The sequence below is a fragment of the Oncorhynchus gorbuscha genome, linkage group LG08 (assembly GCF_021184085.1).
Source record: "Oncorhynchus gorbuscha isolate QuinsamMale2020 ecotype Even-year linkage group LG08, OgorEven_v1.0, whole genome shotgun sequence".
In the NCBI taxonomy this organism is placed as follows: Eukaryota; Metazoa; Chordata; class Actinopteri; order Salmoniformes; family Salmonidae; genus Oncorhynchus; species Oncorhynchus gorbuscha.
The window spans coordinates 75,913,405-75,932,572 of NC_060180.1; the positions used below are offsets into that span (position 1 = coordinate 75,913,405).

At 46.5% G+C, this 19,168-nt stretch overlaps 1 protein-coding gene across 3 annotated transcripts in view; it reads right to left on the reverse strand.

The window, feature by feature from the left end:
* Window positions 1-14,368, reverse strand: part of LOC124041043 (twisted gastrulation protein homolog 1-A-like) — a 48,300-nt gene extending 33,932 nt beyond the window's left edge. The window contains exons 1-2 of one of the 3 annotated variants that reach the window (XM_046358205.1): window positions 14,226-14,368; window positions 11,756-11,940 (exon numbers count right to left, since the gene is read on the reverse strand). In XM_046358205.1, the coding sequence (XP_046214161.1) occupies window positions 11,756-11,896 (141 nt within the window). In that variant the 5' untranslated portion in view covers window positions 11,897-11,940; window positions 14,226-14,368. Of the gene's footprint in view, window positions 1-11,755; window positions 11,945-14,065; window positions 14,195-14,225 lie in introns of those variants that run through there. The other 2 variants (XM_046358207.1, XM_046358206.1) reach the window with 2 other exon arrangements.
* Window positions 14,369-19,168: the final 4,800 nt, after the last annotated feature.

Here is a 19,168-nt window from a genome sequence, read left to right on the forward strand (position 1 = left end):
TCACCCTACCTACCCTTGCCTTCCAAAAGCCATCACCCTACCCTACCCTGCCTTCCAAAAGCGATCATCACCCTGCCCTACCCTTCCTTCCAAAAGCCATCATCACCCTACCCTACCCTTCCTTCCAAAAGCCATCATCACCCTGACCTGCCCTTCCTTCCAAAAGCCATCATCACCCTGACCTGCCTTCCAAAGCCATCATCACCCTGACCTGCCTTCCAAAAGCCATCATCACCCTGACCTGCCTTCCAAAAGCCATCACCCTACCCTACCCTGCCTTCCAAAAGCCATCACCCTCACCTGACCTGCCTTCCAAAAGCCATCACCCTACCCTACCCACCTTCCAAAAGCCATCAGCCCTACCCTGCCTTCCACAAAGCCATCATCACCCTGCCCTACCCTTCCTTCCAAAAGCCATCATCACCCTGCCCTACCCTTCCTTCCAAAAGCCATCATCACCCTACCCTACCTTTCAAAAGCCATCATCACCCTGACAGGGCAGGCTCCTTCCAAAAGCCATCATCACCCTGACCTGCCCTTCCTTCCAAAAGCCATCATCACCCTGACCTGCCTTCCAAAAGCCATCATCACCCTGACCTGCCTTCCAAAAGCCATCATCACCCTGACCTGCCTTCCTTCCAAAAGCCATCATCACCCTGACCTGCCTTCCAAAGATCATCACCCTGACCTGCCTTCCAAAAGCCATCATCACCCTGACCTGCCTTCCAGAAGCCATCATCACCCTGACCTGCCTTCCAGAAGCCATCATCACCCTGACCTGCCTTCCAGAAGCCATCATCACCCTGACCTGCCTTCCAGAAGCCATCATCACCCTGACCTGCCTTCCAAAAGCCATCATCACCCTGACCTGCCTTCCAAAAGCCATCATCACCCTGACCTGCCTTCCAGAAGCCATCATCACCCTGACCTGGCTTCCAGAAGCCATCATCACCCGACCTTCCTTCCAGAAGCCATCATCACCCTGACCTGCCTTCCAGAAGCCATCATCACCCAGACCTGCCTTCCAGAAGCCATCATCACCCTGACCTGCCTTCCAGAAGCCATCATCACCCTGACCAGCCTTCCAGAAGCCATCATCACCCTGACCTGCCTTCCAGAAGCCATCATCACCCTGACCTGCCTTCCAACACCATCATCACCCTGACCTGCCTTCCAGACAGCCATCATCACCCTGACCTGCCTTCCAAAAGCTGCCATCCTCACCCTGATCTGCCTTCCAAAAGCCGCCATCCTCACCCTGACCTGCCTTCCACAAAGCCGCCATCCTCACCACACCTGCCTTCCAGAAGCCATCATCACCCCGACCTGCCTTCCACAATGATCATCACCCTGACCTGCCTTCCAGAAGCCATCACTCAGACCTGCATTCCTCCAGGGCAGGTGTGACAGCAACACATCTCACTGTCCTAGAAATGCCTCGACATTATGAAAACAAGCCCAAATTTTCCCAGGGTGAAATTCCCTTGAACACAGTGCTGTCTACAGATATGATCGATGGCATGCACAGACTTTCATAGCAACCATATAAGTGTTTGTTATGACTTCTTCACAGGGGACTGCTTGTCCAGTAAACACATATGGAGCCAGTGAGGAGCAAAGATTATTCTCTCCGATACTCACACAGTCATGGAAATACAGTCTCAACACCACACTAAAGCCCTATTTCTGCTTTGACTAGTTAGACAGGCGACTGAAATCAGAACTATGGATGTGCTAACACCTCAAAATGCATATCACTGCAAATCAGTGTTAATATGAACGCTAACATGTCCAGTAACCTTTAAGACAGGGAGGAAAGATAACAGTTGCTGATTCTCCAACTAAAATACAGTAAACTCTCAGTGTGATCAACAGTTACAGTTACTGACCCAGCTAAACAGACCGTTACTGACCCAGCTAAACAGACAGGTTACTGACCAGACCCAGCTAAACAGACAGGTTAGGCTGACCCAGCTAAACAGACCCAGCTAAACAGACAGGGCAGGCTGACCCAGCTAAACAGACCGTTACTTCCCAGCTAAACAGGCAGGTTACTGACCCAGACTAAACAGGCAGGCTACTGACCCAGCTAAACAGGCCGTTCTGACCCAGACTAAACAGGCTACTGACCCAGCTAAACAGACCAAAGTACTCAGAGAAGCTTCTAATTTTGACAGTGACGTGTTGAAAAGAACAGCCATCTGGAAGAGAAATTGGAGTGGAGCTTGAAAGAGAACGTGTATACTAGAAAGTAGTCCGTTGGAGGTCGGTCAGAGGAGAAAGTGTTCAACAGTCATGACCAAAAGTTGAGAATGACACAAATATTCATTTTCACAAAATCTGCTGCCACAGTTTGTATGATGGCTATTTGCATATAGTTCAGAGTGTTATGAAGAGTGATCAGATGAATTGCAATTAATTGCAAAGTCCCTCAGCCATGCAAATGAACTGAATCAACCCCCAAAAAACATTTCACACTGCATTTCAGCCCTGTCACAAAAGGACCAGCTGACATCATGTCAGTGATTCTACAGCTAACACAGGTGACTTCACACAGACAGGGCTGGAGCTGTCATGCTGATTGACGAATAACAGACTGGAAGCTTCAAAAGGAGGGTGGTGCTTGTGCTAATGGATGTGAAACGACTTACACAGACAGGGCAGGCGCAGCTAAATAGACTTCACAAACAGGGCAGGCTACAGCTAAGACCACAACGTAGTTGTTCCCCTTGACTCTGCAAGGGCCTGCGGCTTTTGTGGAGCGATGGGTAACGACTTCAGGTGACAGGTTGATGTGTGCAGAGGGTCCCTGGTTCACACAGACAGGGCAGGGACAGTCTAAAGTTATACGGTTACACTTGGAATCATTGCTCTTCCTATGTCAACCATGGTTACCTGCAAGGAAACATGTACCTTCATCATTGCCACAAAAGGGATTGACAGGCAAGGATATTGCTGCCAGTAAGATTGCACCTAAATCAACCATTTATCAGATCATCAAGAACTTAAAGTAGAACAGTTCAATTGTTGTGAAGAAGGCTGCAGGGCATTCAGGAAAGTTCAGCAAGCGCCAGGACCGTCTCCAAAGTTGATTCAGGGCAGGATCGGGCACCACCAGTACAGAGCTTGCTCAGGAATGGGCAGGTAGGTGTTAGTGCATCTGACTTTAGAGGATGGCCTTCACAGAAGGGCAGCTACAGAAGCCACTTCTCTCCTGGAAAAACACCAGGGACAGACTGATATTCTGCAAAAGGTACAGGGATTGGACTACTGAGGACTGGGGTAACGTCATTCACTCTGATGAATCCCCTTTCTGATTGTTTGGGGCATCTGGAAAAAAGCTTGTCCGGAGAAGACAGGTGAGCGCTACCATCAGTCCTGTGTCATGCCAACAGTAAAGCATCCTGAGGCCATTCATGTGTGGGGTTGCTTCTCAGCCAAGGGAGTGGGCTCACACAATTTTGCTTCGGAACACAGCCATGGGAATGGTACCAACACATCCTCCAAGAGCAACTTCTCACAGACCATCCAAGGAACAGTTTGATAAACGAACAATGCCTTTTCCAGCATGATGGAGCACCTTGCCATAAGACAAAAGTGATAACTAAGTGGCTCGGGGAACAAAACATTGATATTTTGGGTCCATGGCCAGGAAACTGGGCTGCCATCAGTCAGGATGTGGCCCAGAAGTTAATTGACAACATGCCAGTTGGCGGATTGCAGAGGTCTTGAAAAAGAAGGCTCAACACTGCAAATATTGACTCTTTGCATTAACTTCATGTAATTGTCAATAAAAGCCTTTGACACATTACAAAATGCTTGTAATTATACTTCAGTATTCCATAGTAACATCTGACAAAAATACATCTAAAGACACTGAAGCAGCAGACTTTGTGGAAATTAATATTTGTATCATTCTCAAAACTTTTGGCCACAACTGTAGAAAGTAGTTGTTGGAGGAGAGCGCGTGTGAGTTAGACAGAGCCGTGTGTACTGTTAGACAGGGCCAGTGTGTGTGTAGACAGAGCGCAGTGTGTGTGTGTGTGTGTGGTAGCCAGTGTGTGTGTGTGTGTGAGGGGCCAGTGTGTGTGTGTAGACAGAGCAGTGTGTGTGTGTGTAGACAGAGCGCGTTGTACTGTGTGTAGACAGAGCGCGTGTGTACTGTGTGTAGACAGAGCTAGTTGTGTGTGTGTGAGACAGAGCGCGTGTGTGTGTGTGGGGACAGAGCTGGGGCCGTGTGTGTTAGACAGAGCCAGTTGTAGACAGAGGGCCAGTTGTACTGACAGAGGGGCGCAGTTGTAGACAGAGCGCGTGTGTAGACAGTTGTACTGTTAGACAGAGGGCCAGTTGTAGACAGAGGGCCGTGTGTAGCCTTGCCCAGCTGACTGTTAGTCACGTAGAACTGTTAGAGGCCACCCCATCCTACTAACAGCTAGAGGGGGCTGGGTTTGGAGGTCTGGAGGGCCAGTTGTAGACTGGAGGTTGGAGACAGCTAACACCACACAACGACTTCACACAGACAGGGCAGGCTACAGCTAACACCACAATGACTTCACACAGACAGGGCAGGCTACAGCTAACACCACACAACGACTTCACACAGACAGGGCAGGCTACAGCAAACACCACGACTTCACACAGACAGGGCAGGCTACAGCTAACACCACACAACGACTTCACACAGACAGGGCAGGCTACAGCCAACACCACGACTTCACACAGACAGGGCAGGCTACAGCTAACACCACGACTTCACACAGACAGGGCAGGCTACAGCTAACACCACGACTTCACACAGACAGGGCAGGCTACAGCTAACACCACACAACGACTTCACACAGACAGGGCAGGCTACAGCAAACACCACGACTTCACACAGACAGGGCAGGCTACAGCTAACACCACGACTTCACAGACACCAGTTGACTTCACACAGACAGGGCAGGCTACTGTTAGAGGGGCCACGACTTCACACAGACAGGGCAGGCTACAGCTAACACCACAACGACTTCACACAGACAGGGGGCCAGTTGCTACAGTTAGAGGGGCCACGACTTCACACAGACAGGGCAGGCTACAGTTAGAGGGGCCACGACTTCAGGGGCACAGACAGGAGGGCCAGGCTACAGCTAAGGGGCACAACGACTTCACACAGACAGGGCAGGCTACAGCAAGGGCCAGACTTCACACAGACAGGGCAGGCTACAGTTAACACCACACAACGACTTACAGGGCAGGCTACAGCCAACACCACGACTTCACACAGACAGGGCAGTTGTACTGTTAACACCACGACTTCACACAGACAGGGCAGGCTACAGTTAACACCACACGACTTGTACACAGACAGGGCAGGCTACTGCTAAGGGGCCAACGACTTCACACAGACAGGGCAGGTTACGGGTCTGGATTGAACAATCCGTACTGGGAGGGCCCAGTTGTACAGTTGGAGGGACCATTTCAACTGTTAGAGGGGCCAAGCTGGGGCCAGTTGTACTGTTAGAGGGGCCAGTTGTACTGGGGCCAGTTGTACTGTTAGAGGGGCCAGTTGTACTGTTAGAGGGGCCAGTTGTACTGTTAGAGGGGCCAGTTGTACTGTTAGAGGGGCCAGTTGTACTGTTAGAGGGGCCAGTTGCTGTTAGGGGCCAGTTGTACTGTTAGAGGGGCCAGTTGTACTGTTAGAGGGGCCAGGCTGGGCCAGTTGTACTGTTGGAGGGGCCAGTTGTACTGTTGGAGGGGCCAGTTGTACTGTTAGAGGGGCCAGTTGTACTGTTAGAGGGGCCAGTTGTACTGTTAGAGGGGCCAGGCTGGGGCCAGTTGTACTGTTAGAGGGGCCAGTTGTACTGTTAGAGGGGCCAGTTGCTGGGGCCAGTTGTACTGTTGGAGAGGGCCAGTTGTACTGTTGGAGGGGCCAGTTGTACTGTTAGAGGGGCCAGTTGTACTGTTAGAGGGGCCAGTTGTACTGTTAGAGGGGACCAGTTGCTGGAGGGCCAGTTGTACTGTTAGAGGGGCCAGTTGTACTGTTAGAGGGGCCAGGCTGGGCCAGTTGTACTGTTGGAGGGGCCAGTTGTACTGTTAGAGGGGCCAGTTGTACTGTTGGAGGGGCCAGTTGTACTGTTAGAGGGGCCAGTTGTACTGTTAGAGGGGCCAGTTGTACTGTTAGAGGGGCCAGTTGTACTGTTAGAGGGGCCAGTTGTACTGTTAGAGGGGCCAGTTGTACTGTTAGAGGGGCCAGTTGTACTGTTAGAGGGGACAGGCTGGGGCCAGTTGTACTGTTGGAGGGGCCAGTTGTACTGTTAGAGGGGCCAGTTGTACTGTTAGAGGGGCCAGTTGTACTGGGAGGGGCCAGTTGTACTGTTAGAGGGGCCAGTTGTACTGTTAGAGGGCCAGTTGTACTGTTAGAGGAGGGGCCAGTTGTACTGTTAGAGGGGCCAGTTAGCTGTTGGAACCAGTTGTACTGTTAGAGGGGCCAGTTGTACTGTTAGAGGGGCCAGTTGTACTGTTAGAGGGCCAGTTGTACTGTTAGAGGGGCCAGTTGTACTGTTAGAGGGGCCAAGCTGGGACCAGTTGTACTGTTAGAGGGACCAGTTGTACTGTTAGAGGGGCCAGTTGTACTGTTAGAGGGGCCAGTTGTACTGTTAGAGGGGCCAGTTGTACTGTTAGAGGGGCCAGTTGTACTGTTAGAGGGCCAGTTGTACTGTTAGAGGGGCCAGTTGTACTGTTAGAGGGGCCAGTTGTACTGTTAGAGGGGCCAGTTGTACTGTTAGAGGGGCCAGTTGTACTGTTAGAGGGGCCAGTTGTACTGTTGGAGGGGCCAGTTGTACTGTTGGAGGGGCCAGTTGTACTGTTAGAGGGCCAGTTGTACTGTTAGAGGGGCCAGTTGTACTGTTAGAGGGGCCAGTTGTACTGTTGAGGCCAGTTGTACTGTTGGAGGGGCCAGTTACATTAGGACGTTATTGTTGTCATATCGTTTTCTTCGCTGCATCAGCAGGGCAAACGTTAGGAGGGACCAGCACCATGTTCATAATCATCATCGTTGCCACTGTCTAATAACAGATGTAAAAATAAAGAACGATATGTAAATATTATTTCATACTCCACATTTAGGTGGGCCACAAGGGGGGGTCCAAAGTTGTTGTCACAGGGGCACTGCCCCCCCCTCCCCAGACCAATGACTCTGGTTGTTGTGGATGTGTCACTAGCCCATTAAATCACGAGGAGAGACTGGTTGCTTTCACGGACAAGTTAACAAGCGTCTGAGAGTTCAAAGCAGCAAGTCTATAAATACTCAGAACACACACGGAATATCCAGTGGCTACAGACAGGGGTCATGCATGGAAAAATGTGATGGTAGAGAGAGAGAGAGAGAGAGAGAGAGAGAGAGAGAGAGAGAGAGAGAGAGAGAGAGAGAGAGAGAGAGAGAGAGAGAGAGAGAGGTAGAGAGAGAGAGAGAGAGAGAGAGACAGAGAGAGAGAGAGGAGAGAGAGAGGTAGAGAGAGAGAGAGAGAGAGAGAGAGAGAGAGAGAGAGAGAGAGGAGAGAGAGAGAGAGAGGAGAGAGAGAGAGAGGTAGAGGTAGAGGTAGAGAGAGAGAGAGAGAGAGAGAGAGAGAGAGAGAGAGAGAGAGAGAGAGAGAGAGAGAGAGTAGAGAGAGAGAGAGAGAGGTAGAGAGGTAGAGAGGTAGAGAGGAGAGAGAGAGAGAGAGAGTAGAGAGAGAGAGAGGAGAGAGGTAGAGAGAGGTAGAGAGAGAGAGAGAAAGAGGAGAGAGAGAGACAGAGAGACAGAGAGAGACAGAGACAGAGAGAGACTATGTGCCCACTGCCCACAAAATGAGGAGGAAACTGAGCTGCACTTCCTAACCTCCTGCCAAACTGTATGACCATATTAGAGACACATTTCCCACAAAGAATCTGAAAACAAATCCAATTCTGATAAACTCCCATATCAACTGGGTTGCATACCAGTGTACCATCACAGCAGCAAGATGTGTGACCTGTTGCCACAAGAACAAAGGGCAACCAGTGAAGAACAAACACCATTGTAAATACAACCCATATTTATGTTTATTTATTTTCCCTTCTGTACTTTAACTATTTGCACATCTTTACAACACTGTATATAGACATAATATAACATAACATTTGAAATGTGCGAGTAATGTTTACCGTTCATTTAACTTTTGTTTATTATCTATTTCACTTTAGAAATGTAAACATATTTCCCATGCCAATAAAGCCCTTTTTATTTTTATTTATTTTATTTCACCTTTATTTAACCAGGTAGGCTAGTTGAGAACAAGTTCTCATTTGCAACTGCGACCTGGCCAAGATAAAGCATAGCAGTGTGAACAGACAACACAGAGTTACACATGGAGTAAACAATAAACAAGACAATAACACAGTAGAAAAAAGGGAGTCTATATACAATGTGTGCAAAAGTCATGAGGAGGTAGGCGAATAATTACAATATTGCAGATTAACACTGGAGTGATAAATGATCATGTACAGGTAGAGATATTGGTGTGCAAAAGAGCAGAAAAGTAAATAAATGAAAACTGTGGGGATGAGGTAGGTGAAAATGGGTGTGCTATTTACCAATAGATGATGTACAGCTGCAGCGATCGGTTAGCTGCTCAGCTAGCTGATGTTTGAAGTTGGTGAGGGAGATAAGTCTCCAACTTCAGCGATTTTTGCAATTCGTTCCAGTCACAGGCAGCAGAGTACTGGAACGAAAGGCGGCCGAATGAGGTGTTGGCTTTAGGGATGATCAATGAGATACACCTGCTGGAGCGCGTGCTACGGATGGGTGTTGCCATCGTGACCAGTGAGCTGAGATAAGGCGGAGCTTTGCCTAGCATGGCCTTGTAGATGACCTGAAGCCAGTGGGTCTGGCGACGAATACCCTCTGTGGAAAGGGTTCTACCTGGAACCATAAAAGGGTTCTACCTGGAACCATAAAAGGGTTCTACCTGGAACCAAAAAGGGTTCTTGGGTTCTACCTGGAACCAAAAAGGGTTCTACCTGCATTCTACCTGGAACTAAAAGGGTTCTACCTGGGTTCTACCTGGAACCAAAAAGGGTTCTACCTGGAACCAAAAAGGGTTCTTTAAAATGGTTCTCCTGTGGGGAAAGTCGAAGAACCCTTTTAGATTATAGACAGCAGCTTATTTTCTAAGAGTGAATAGCTGTTGTTTTTAATGGTACAGAATAATGTATAGAATTACAGTGGCAAGGAAAAGGTGTGTGAACCCTCAGGAAGGACCTGGATTTCTGCATAAATATTACATCAAATGTGATCTGATCTTCATCTAAGTCACAACAATAGACAAACACAGTCTGCTTAAACTATTAACACACAAATTATTGTATTTTTCTTGTCTATATTGAATACATAATTTAAACATTCAAAAAGTATGTGAACCCCTAGGCTAATGACTTTTCCAAAAGCTAATTGGAGTCAGGAGTTAAATATACCTGGAGTCCAATCAATGAGACGAGATTGGACATTTTGGTTAGCGCTGCCCTGCCCCATTTTTTTTTAAAATTAAAAATTAAAATCACAACTTGAATTTGCTATTCACAAGAAGCGTTGCCTGATGTGAACCATGCATCGAAGAAAAGAGATCTCAGAAGACCTGAGATTAAGAGTTGTTGCCTTGCATAAAGCTGGAAAGGGTTACAAAAGTATCTAAAAGTCAGTCCACAGTGAGACAAATTGTCTATAAATGGAGAAAGTTCAGCACTGTTGCTACTCTCCCTATGAGTGGCCGTCCTGCAAAGATGACTGCAAGATCACAGCGCAGAATTCTCAATGAGGTTCAGAAGAATCCTAGAGTGTCACCTAAAGACTTACAGAAATCTCTGGAACATGGTAACATCTCTGTTGACAAGTCTACAAAACGTAGAACATGAAACAAGAATGGTGTTTATGGGAGGACACCACGGAAGAAGCCACTGCTGTCCAAAAAAAAACATTGCTGCACGTCTGAAGTTTGCAAAGGAGCACCTGGATGTTCCACAGCGCTACTGGCAAAATATTCTGTGGACAGATGAAACTAGTTGTGTTGTTTGGAAGGAACAAACAACACTATGTGTGGAGAAAAAAAGGCACAGCACACCAACATCAAAACCTCATCCCGACTATAAAGTCTGGTGGAGGGAGCATCATGGTTTGGGGCTGCTTTGCTGCCTCAGGGTCTGGACAGCTTGCTATCGTGGACGAAAAAATGAATTCGAAGTTCATCAAGACATTTTGCAGGAGAATGTAAGGCTATCTGTCCGTCAATTGAAGTTCAATAGAAGTTGGGTGATGCAACAGGACAACGACCCAAAACACAGAAGTAAATTAACAACAGAATGGCTTCAACAGAAGACAATACGCCTTCTGGAGCGGCCCAGTCAGAGTCCTGACCTTCTGGAGTGGCCCAGTCAGAGTCCTGATCTTCTGGAGTGGCCCAGTCAGAGTCCTGACCTTCTGGAGTGGCCCAGTCAGAGTCCTGACCTTCTGGAGTGGCCCAGTCAGAGTCCTGACCTTCTGGAGTGGCCCAGTCAGAGTCCTGACCTTCTGGAGTGGCCCAGTCAGAGTCCTGACCTTCTGGAGTGCCCAGTCAGAGTCCTGACCTCAACCTGAGTGGCCCAGTCAGTCCTGACCTCAACCTGATTGAGATGCTGTGGCATGACCTTCTGGAGCGGTTAACACCAGACATCCCAAGAATATTGTGAAATGAAACAGTTTTGGAGAATGGTCCAAGAGTCCTGACCTTCTGCAGGTCTGATCCACAGAGTCCTGACCTTCTGGTTATTGGCCCAGTCAGAGTCTGACCAGTTATTAAATCCAAAAGTTCAGAGTCCTTTCCCAACCTGCACTGTGATTTTATTGCCCAGTCAGTCCTGACCTCAACGTATGATTGAGATGCTGTGGCATGACCTTAAGCAGACTGTGTTTGTCACCAGACATCTTAGAGAATATTGCTGAAATGAAACAGTTTTGTAAAGAGGAATGGTCTAAAAAGGTTCACATACCTTTTCCTTCCCATTTTGCAGGTCTGATCCACAACTACAATAAACGTTTGGTTGAGGTTATTGCTTCCAACAGGAGGGTCAACCAGTTATTAAATCCCACTGTTTACTCAGGGTTTTCCCACCCTGCACTGTGATTTTATTGAACACACCGCTGTAAACAGACACAACTGGTATCATTGTTTGTGTGTTATCCTTCCAGACTGTGTTTGTCTGGGTGACTTAGATGAAGATCAGATCAAATGTTATGAGCCAATTTATGCAGAAATCCAGGTAATTCCACCAGGTTCACATACCTTTTCCTTCCCACTGTTTACTCAGGGTCTTTCAACCCCGGTAGAACACTAGAGCTTGGTGGCAGCTCCTGGCTTTCCAACACCGGGTTTGGCCACCAGGGGAGTCCTTTATCCTTCCCACTGTTTACTCAGGGTCTTTCAACCCCGGTAGAACACTAGAGCTTGGTGGCAGCTCCTGGCTTTCCAACACCGGGTCTGGCCACCAGGGGAGTCCTTTATACTTTTCCCTTGCCACTGTATGTTGTAAAGGCACATAATGCAACTGGATAACCAGATGAACAAACTAGTGGAGGGAAAAGTGAAAATCCAATAATAGGATAAAAAGACACACACACAGTCACACACACAGTCACACACACACACACACACACACACACACACACACACACACACACACACACACACACACACACACACACACACACACACACACACACACACACCTGTATGAGGCACTTGCTGACGTCGGAGGCGCAGAGGGCCTTGTTACAGGCGCTGGTCTGAGAAGATCCTGATAGGACCAGGAAGAAGAGGAGGGTAGTGGAAGCTGGGACCAGAACACACAGCTGACCAGGCCTCATCATGATGGCCGGCTCAACACACAGCAACGCAACGCGTGTCTGTCCACCTGACTCAACACACAAGACAGAATAGTGTTAGTGGGAGGTGTATGTGTGGGGGGGATACAAATCTGATAGATACTTCACTACATTCCTAAAGAAAATAATGTACTTTTTACTCCATACATTTTCCCTGACATCCCAAATGTACTCATTACATGTTGACAAGAAAATGGTCCAATTGACTCACTAAACAGAGAACATCCCTGGTCATCCCTACTGCCTCTGATCTGGAGGACTCACTATACAGAGAACATCCCTGGTCATCCCTACTGCCTCTGATCTGGAGGACTCACTAAACAGAGAACATCCCTGGTCATCTCTACTGCCTCTGATCTGGAGGACTCACTATACAGAGAACATCCCTGGTCATCCCTACTGCCTCTGATCTGGAGGACTCACTAAACAGAGAACATCCCTGGTCATCCCTACTGCCTCTGATCTGGAGGACTCACTAAACAGAGAACATCCCTGGTCATCTCTACTGCCTCTGATCTAGAGGACTCACTAAACAGAGGACATCCCTGGTCATCTCTACTGCCTCTGATCTGGAGGACTCACTAAACAGAGAACATCCCTGGTCCTCCCTACTGCCTCTGATCTGATCTGGAGGACTCACTAAACAGAGAACATCCCTGGTCATCCCTACTGCCTCTGATCTGGAGGACTCACTAAACAGAGAACATCCCTGGTCATCTCTACTGCCTCTGATCTGGAGGACTCCCTAAACAGAGAACATCCCTGGTCATCTCTACTGCCTCTGATCTGGAGGACTCCCTAAACAGAGAACATCCCTGGTCATCTCTACTGCCTCTGATCTGGAGGACTCACTAAACAGAGAACATCCCTGGTCATCTCTACTGCCTCTGATCTGGAGGACTCACTAAACAGAGAACATCCCTGGTCATCTCTACTGCCTCTGATCTGGAGGACTCCCTAAACAGAGAACATCCCTGGTCATCTCTACTGCCTCTGATCTGGAGGACTCACTAAACAGAGAACATCCCTGGTCATCTCTAATGCCTCTGATCTAGAGGACTCACTAAACAGAGAACATCCCTGGTCATCCCTACTGCCTCTGATCTGGAGGACTCACTAAACAGAGAACATCCCTGGTCATCTCTACTGCCTCTGATCTGGAGGACTCCCTAAACAGAGAACATCCCTGGTCATCTCTACTGCCTCTGATCTGGAGGACTCACTAAACAGAGAACATCCCTGGTCATCTCTAATGCCTCTGATCTAGAGGACTCACTAAACAGAGAACATCCCTGGTCATCCCTACTGCCTCTGATCTGGAGGACTCACTAAACAGAGAACATCCCTGGTCATCTCTACTGCCTCTGATCTGGAGGACTCCCTAAACAGAGAACATCCCTGGTCATCTCTAATGCCTCTGATCTAGAGGACTCACTAAACACACATGCTTGTAAATTATATCTGAGTGTTAGAGTCTGCCTGTCGCTTTCTCCGTTAATAAAATAAAACAAGTAATGCCGTCTGGTTTGTTTAATATAAGAAATTTGAAATGATTTATACTTTTACTTTTGATTCTTAAGTATATTTAAAACCAATTACTTTGACATTTACTCAAGTAGTATTTTACTGGGTGACTTTCACTTTTACTTGAGTCATTTTCTATTAAGGGTATCTTTCTTTTCTTTTACTCAAGTTTGACAAGTGGGTACTTTTCCCCACCACTGTAATTAGTAAGGTATACACACAGAACAGTCAGCTTCTGCTGTGAATAATGCAGAGGATTTACATTCTCTATGACAAAACACCAAAAATGACAACCTTTATAGGCAATTACGTCAAGATAAAAAAAAATCAAATCAATAACAAACAGTATTGTTATGAAATCCTGTTTGGTTACAACATGTTGACAATAATGCTCCCATTTGATGTAATGAATAAAAATGTCTCAGCTGTGATATTTGTTGTTTTTGTGTGTTTCTATTACTACAAATACACTGAAGCAGCCCGGGCAGTTAGTAGAAGATCTATGTGCCCCAAGTGAGAGATTATTAGAGTAGTATTTGCCTTGCCCTTTCATTTTTCACACTGGAAAGAGGAGAAGACCACTGTGAAAACCACAAGTTATAGTCATTTCGTTAATGACACTGCACTTACAAGTAAGTAGCCGAGCATACCTCCTACTAGTCGTTTTACACGTCGCTTTCCTACGGGCTAAAACGCCTACCTAGAACACCTAAACCGTTTCCTCGTACGCACAACACCGATTCATCAAGTCACGCCACATGAGTCAAGATGAGATTGTTTTAACACTCACCGCGACAAAGTTGCAATAGTTTGGGGACGTTTGTTTTTGATTGACTGCTGTATATCCTATGAACGCAACGCCGCCAGTTTCCTCGCCGGTTCAGGATGGGATAATAACGTGGACTTACAGGGTCCCTCCCGGGCGTCAGTTTCTCTGCCACAGCAACACAAATCTACAGGGCAGTAGGACGCCTTAAAGACACACCGTTCATTTTCACATCCAGAGTAGTCCAGCAACTTGGTACGTTAGTTAGTTAGTTAGTTAGTTAGTTAGTTAGTTAGTTAGTTAGTTAGTTAGTTAGTTAGTTAGTTAGTTAGTTAGTTAGTTAGTTAGTTTGAGTGGTAACATGCTGACCAGACCGGACACGTCGCGTGCGCAAAGGTCGCAAAATACATTTAGAAATCTATGTCAATTATTGCACCCACACTGCTCGCTCGCGCCCAGTGGCTAAAATAGAAATCAGTCCTATTTCTGACCGCAGATCGTGCTGAAAGTCCTGCCTCTCCCATCACCTCATTGGTTTATAGAAGCAGGTACCCACGTGCCATCTCCTCATTGGTTATAACAACATGGGTGATTGGAAGAGCAACTGTTTTGCCTGTCGTCATGTTAATACTATGAAAGTGTAGATGATCACCATATAAGTTCAAAGATGAAAAAGCCTGTAAGGAGGAGAGACTAGAAACGATTTGGTTGGCCATTTTATGTGTGGATTAATTGTCTGAGTAGAGGACCTTGTGCATTTCAGGTAAAATAACAACTCAATGTTTATATCACAGGACAGATTAGCTAGCAACAGCAGGCTAGCTAAATAGGACAAATTCACGTTAGCTAGCAAGTGCAAGCTAGCTAAATATAGCAAATTAGCTAGGAAGTGCAAGTTAACTAGCTAAATTGCCATACATGTTTAATGCTTTTCGACCTGTCCCCAAATTAATGACATTGGTTCAGAGTTTGTTATGATACTTTAACGTGCGTGTCGTGATCGTGGTTGGTGTAAGGGGACAAAATACATTTGTGCACGATGGCGCACGCGCGCAGCCGGTTTTGGGTTCCGTGTAAGGCCAGAGCAACTGACTGTAGACAAAAGTTGAGGGTTGAAGTCGGGGATGGGTGAATCTGCAAGAGCCGAAAGTCGGACACTAATGTGGGTTAACCGATAGTATAGTCTCTGATCTACATGGCAGTGTTACCATTGTTTATAAAAGTTGGTCTTTATTAAGGGCAAATGGGGCTCCTGTTTAGCTAAATATATATGCCCCACTTGCCCTGAATGATGCATTGCCATATACAGTGCAGAGGAATGGGAAAGAATTTCAGTCTCTCGATGTGCAAAACTGATAGAGACATACCCCAAGCGACTTACAGCTGTAATCGCAGCAAAAGGTGGCGCTACAAAGTATTAACTTAAGGGGGCTGAATAATTTTGCACGCCCAATTTTTCAGTTTTTGATTTGTTAAAAAGTTTGAAATATCCAATAAATGTCGTTCCACTTCATGATTGTGTCCCACTTGTTGTTGATTCTTCACAAAAAATACAGTTTTATATCTTTATGTTTGAAGCCTGAAATGTGGCAAAAGGTCGCAAAGTTCAAGGGGGCCGAATAATTTCGCAAGGCACTGTACATATATATTGGCCTGTTTTGCATGTTATTGTGGCATTAATAAATGTAACATATGTTTGCAAACAATGTAAAAATAATAAAGAATTGAGTTAATTAAGCCGCATACAAACATGGTCTCTTTTTTTGCTTTCTTGAGTAAAGCCCGGTGTAGACCATTTTCAACGGAAGGTAAAGCGCTGAGAAGCAGAGCGGGTGGGGGGGCCGTTGGGCGGCGCGAACATGGCGTGGAAAGCGGTGAAAAAAAATGCAACATTTTCCAACTTTATGCAAATCACCAGCGGAGACCGCTGGGCGATGTCCAATCAAATCGAGTGGTTCCAGTGACTGAATGTGACGCGATGCAACCCAAGGCTGCAAAGATGGCTGACAAAAATACTAGGATGGAATCAAATGTAAGTGACTATAACTTCATAACGAATCAAAACAAAGCAAAACATGTACAGTGGACAGGAATATGATGTTTATTCTAGAGACAAACAATAATGACAAAAAAAATATGCATTAAGTTAATTCACAAAAAAAATCCATATTTAGCAAGCTAGCTGGCTAGCTGAATGTACAATTGTGTAATCTTGCCTTGCTGATATTTGCCATGCAATGCAGTTGAAGTAACATAGCTAGCTAACTATTCTCATGCCGTGGTGGATTAAAATACCTATATGCCTATGGATGTGTAGCCGATCTGTGTATGGGACCCTAAAACGTTTGGTATACATATTAGTTCAGAACCTCAGCTATCATAGCCGGTTGTAATTAACTTCAAAACAGTCTGAAAGACATGAATGAGGCCTATGGATTGAGTAGAATATAATATAACTTTGTGCCAAGGATGCAAAGTTGTACATACATGAAGTTATTACCATGCATGAGATCCTCACATTGTAGCCTGTACATTGAATATATTCACTGATCATGTTATTACTCTACCTTGGTAAATAAAGGTGCAGTTCAGGCATGAATGTCTGAGATGATTTTTCAGTCATTATCCAATACCAGGAGATATCAAACTCCATTATTTGAATGATGCTGTGTCTACATGTAGCCTGTATTGAATTATAGACTTCAACAGTGTTTACCATGCTCCTGGTCCTGGTCCTTCTATGGTTACACATTGTAACTATGCAATAGACTAGAAACATGATTTAAGTAAAGGCTGATTTGTATTTCATATATACAGAAGAAAACCAAACCTATGCATATCTAACGCCCTTCATCTGCATTAATCTGAGGACACAGGATAGTATTTCAATGAGATACTTCATTTCACCCGTGGAGAAATGCTTTTATTGAAAGACGTTATTCATTATCCAGGTGTTATAAATACATAATAAATGCATTATAATTACATTTCTGTACATTAATTATTGAATAATTGTAATATTATATTATAAATAGACATTCAATGTACTGTACTTCAATGCACATATGGTGTGCATTGAAAAACTGATCAGGAAGAAGGACATTGAAAACAGAAAGATGAGGTGGGAGAGAGGTGGGGAGAGAGAGTATAGAAGACAGAGAGATGAGGTGGGGAGACATTGTAGAAGAAAGAAAGATGAGGTGGGGAGAGAGTTATTAGAAGACAGAAAGATGAGGTGGGGAGAGAGGTGTAGAAGACAGAAAGATGAGGTGGGGAGAGATGGTGAGAAGACAGTAATTCACTGATCAGTGGGGGATAGAGGTGTAGAAGACAGAAAGATGAGGTGGGAGAGAGGTGTAGAAGACAGAAAGACGAGGTGGAGAGAGAGGTGTAGAGGACAGAAAGATGAGGTGGGATGAGATTAATCTGAGGTGTCAATGAGAAGACAGAAAGACGAGGTGGGGAGAGAGGGGTAGAAGACAGAAGGACGAGGTGGGGAGAGGTGTCGAAGACAGAAAGAAAGAAAGATGAGGTGGGGGAGAGGTGTAGAAGACAGAAAGATGAGACGAGGTGGGGAGAGAGGTGTAGAAGACAGAAAGACGAGGTGGGGAGAGAGGGGTAGAAGACAGAAAGACGAGGTGGGGGAGAGAGGTGTAGAAGACAGAAAGACGAGGTGGGGAGAGAGGGGTAGAAGACAGAAAGAGACGAGGTGGGGAGAGAGGTGTAGAAGACAGAAAGACGAGGTGGGGAGAGATGGGGAGAGAGGGGTAGAAGACAGAAAGATGAGGTGGGGAGAGAGGGCTAGAAGACAGAAAGATGAGGTGGGGAGAGAGGTGTAGAAGACAGAGAGACGAGGTGGGGAGAGAGGTATAGAAGACAGAAAGACGAGGTGGGGAGAGAGGTGTAGAAGACAGAAAGATGAGGTGGGGAGAGAGGTGTAGAAGACAGTAAGACGAGTGGGGGATAGAGGTGTAGAAGACAGAAAGATGAGGTGGGGAGAGAGGTGTAGAAGACAGAAAGACGAGGTGGGGAGAGAGGGGTAGAAGACAGAAAGACGAGATGGGGAGAGAGGGGTAGAAGACAGAAAGAAGAGGTGGGGAGAGAGGTGTAGAAGACAGAAAGATGAGGTGGGGAGAGAGGGGTAGAAGACAGAAAGACGAGGTGGGGAGAGGTGTCGAAGACAGAAAGACGAGGTGGGGAGAGAGGTGTAGAAGACAGAAAGACGAGGTGGGAGAGAGGTGTAGAAGACAGAAAGACGAGGTGGGGAGAGAGGGGTAGAAGACAGAAAGACGAGGTGGGGAGAGAGGTGTAGAAGACAGAAAGACGAGGTGGGGAGAGAGGGGTAGAAGACAGAAAGATGAGGTGGGGAGAGAGGGGTAGAAGACAGAAAGACGAGGTGGGGAGAGAGGTGTAGAAGACAGAAAGACGAGGTGGGGAGAGAGGGGTAGAAGACAGAAAGACGAGGTGGGGAGAGAGGTGTAGAAGACAGAAAGATGAGGTGGGGAGAGAGGGGTAGAAGACAGAAAGATGAGGTGGGGAGAGAGGTGTCGAAGACAGAAAGACGAGGTGGGGAGAGAGGTGTAGAAGACAGAAAGATGAGGTGGGGAGAGAGGTGTAGAAGAAAGAAAGATGAGGTGGGGAGAGAGGTGTAGAAGACAGAAAGATGAGGTGGGGAGAGAGGTGTAGAAGAAAGAAAGATGAGGTGGGGAGAGAGGTGTAGAAGACAGAAAGACGAGGTGGGGAGAGAGGTGTAGAAAACAGAAGATGAGGTGGAGAGAGAGGGGTAGAAGACAGAAAGACAAAGAGGTTACACATTGTAACTATGCAATAGACCAGAACACATGATTCAACGAGTTAAAGGCTGATTTGCAATTCATTTGTACAGAAATATAGTTTAAATAACAGTACACTACACTTCCTGTGCATCATGTAAATACTCAAACCGGCTCTAATGCTCTTCATCTGCT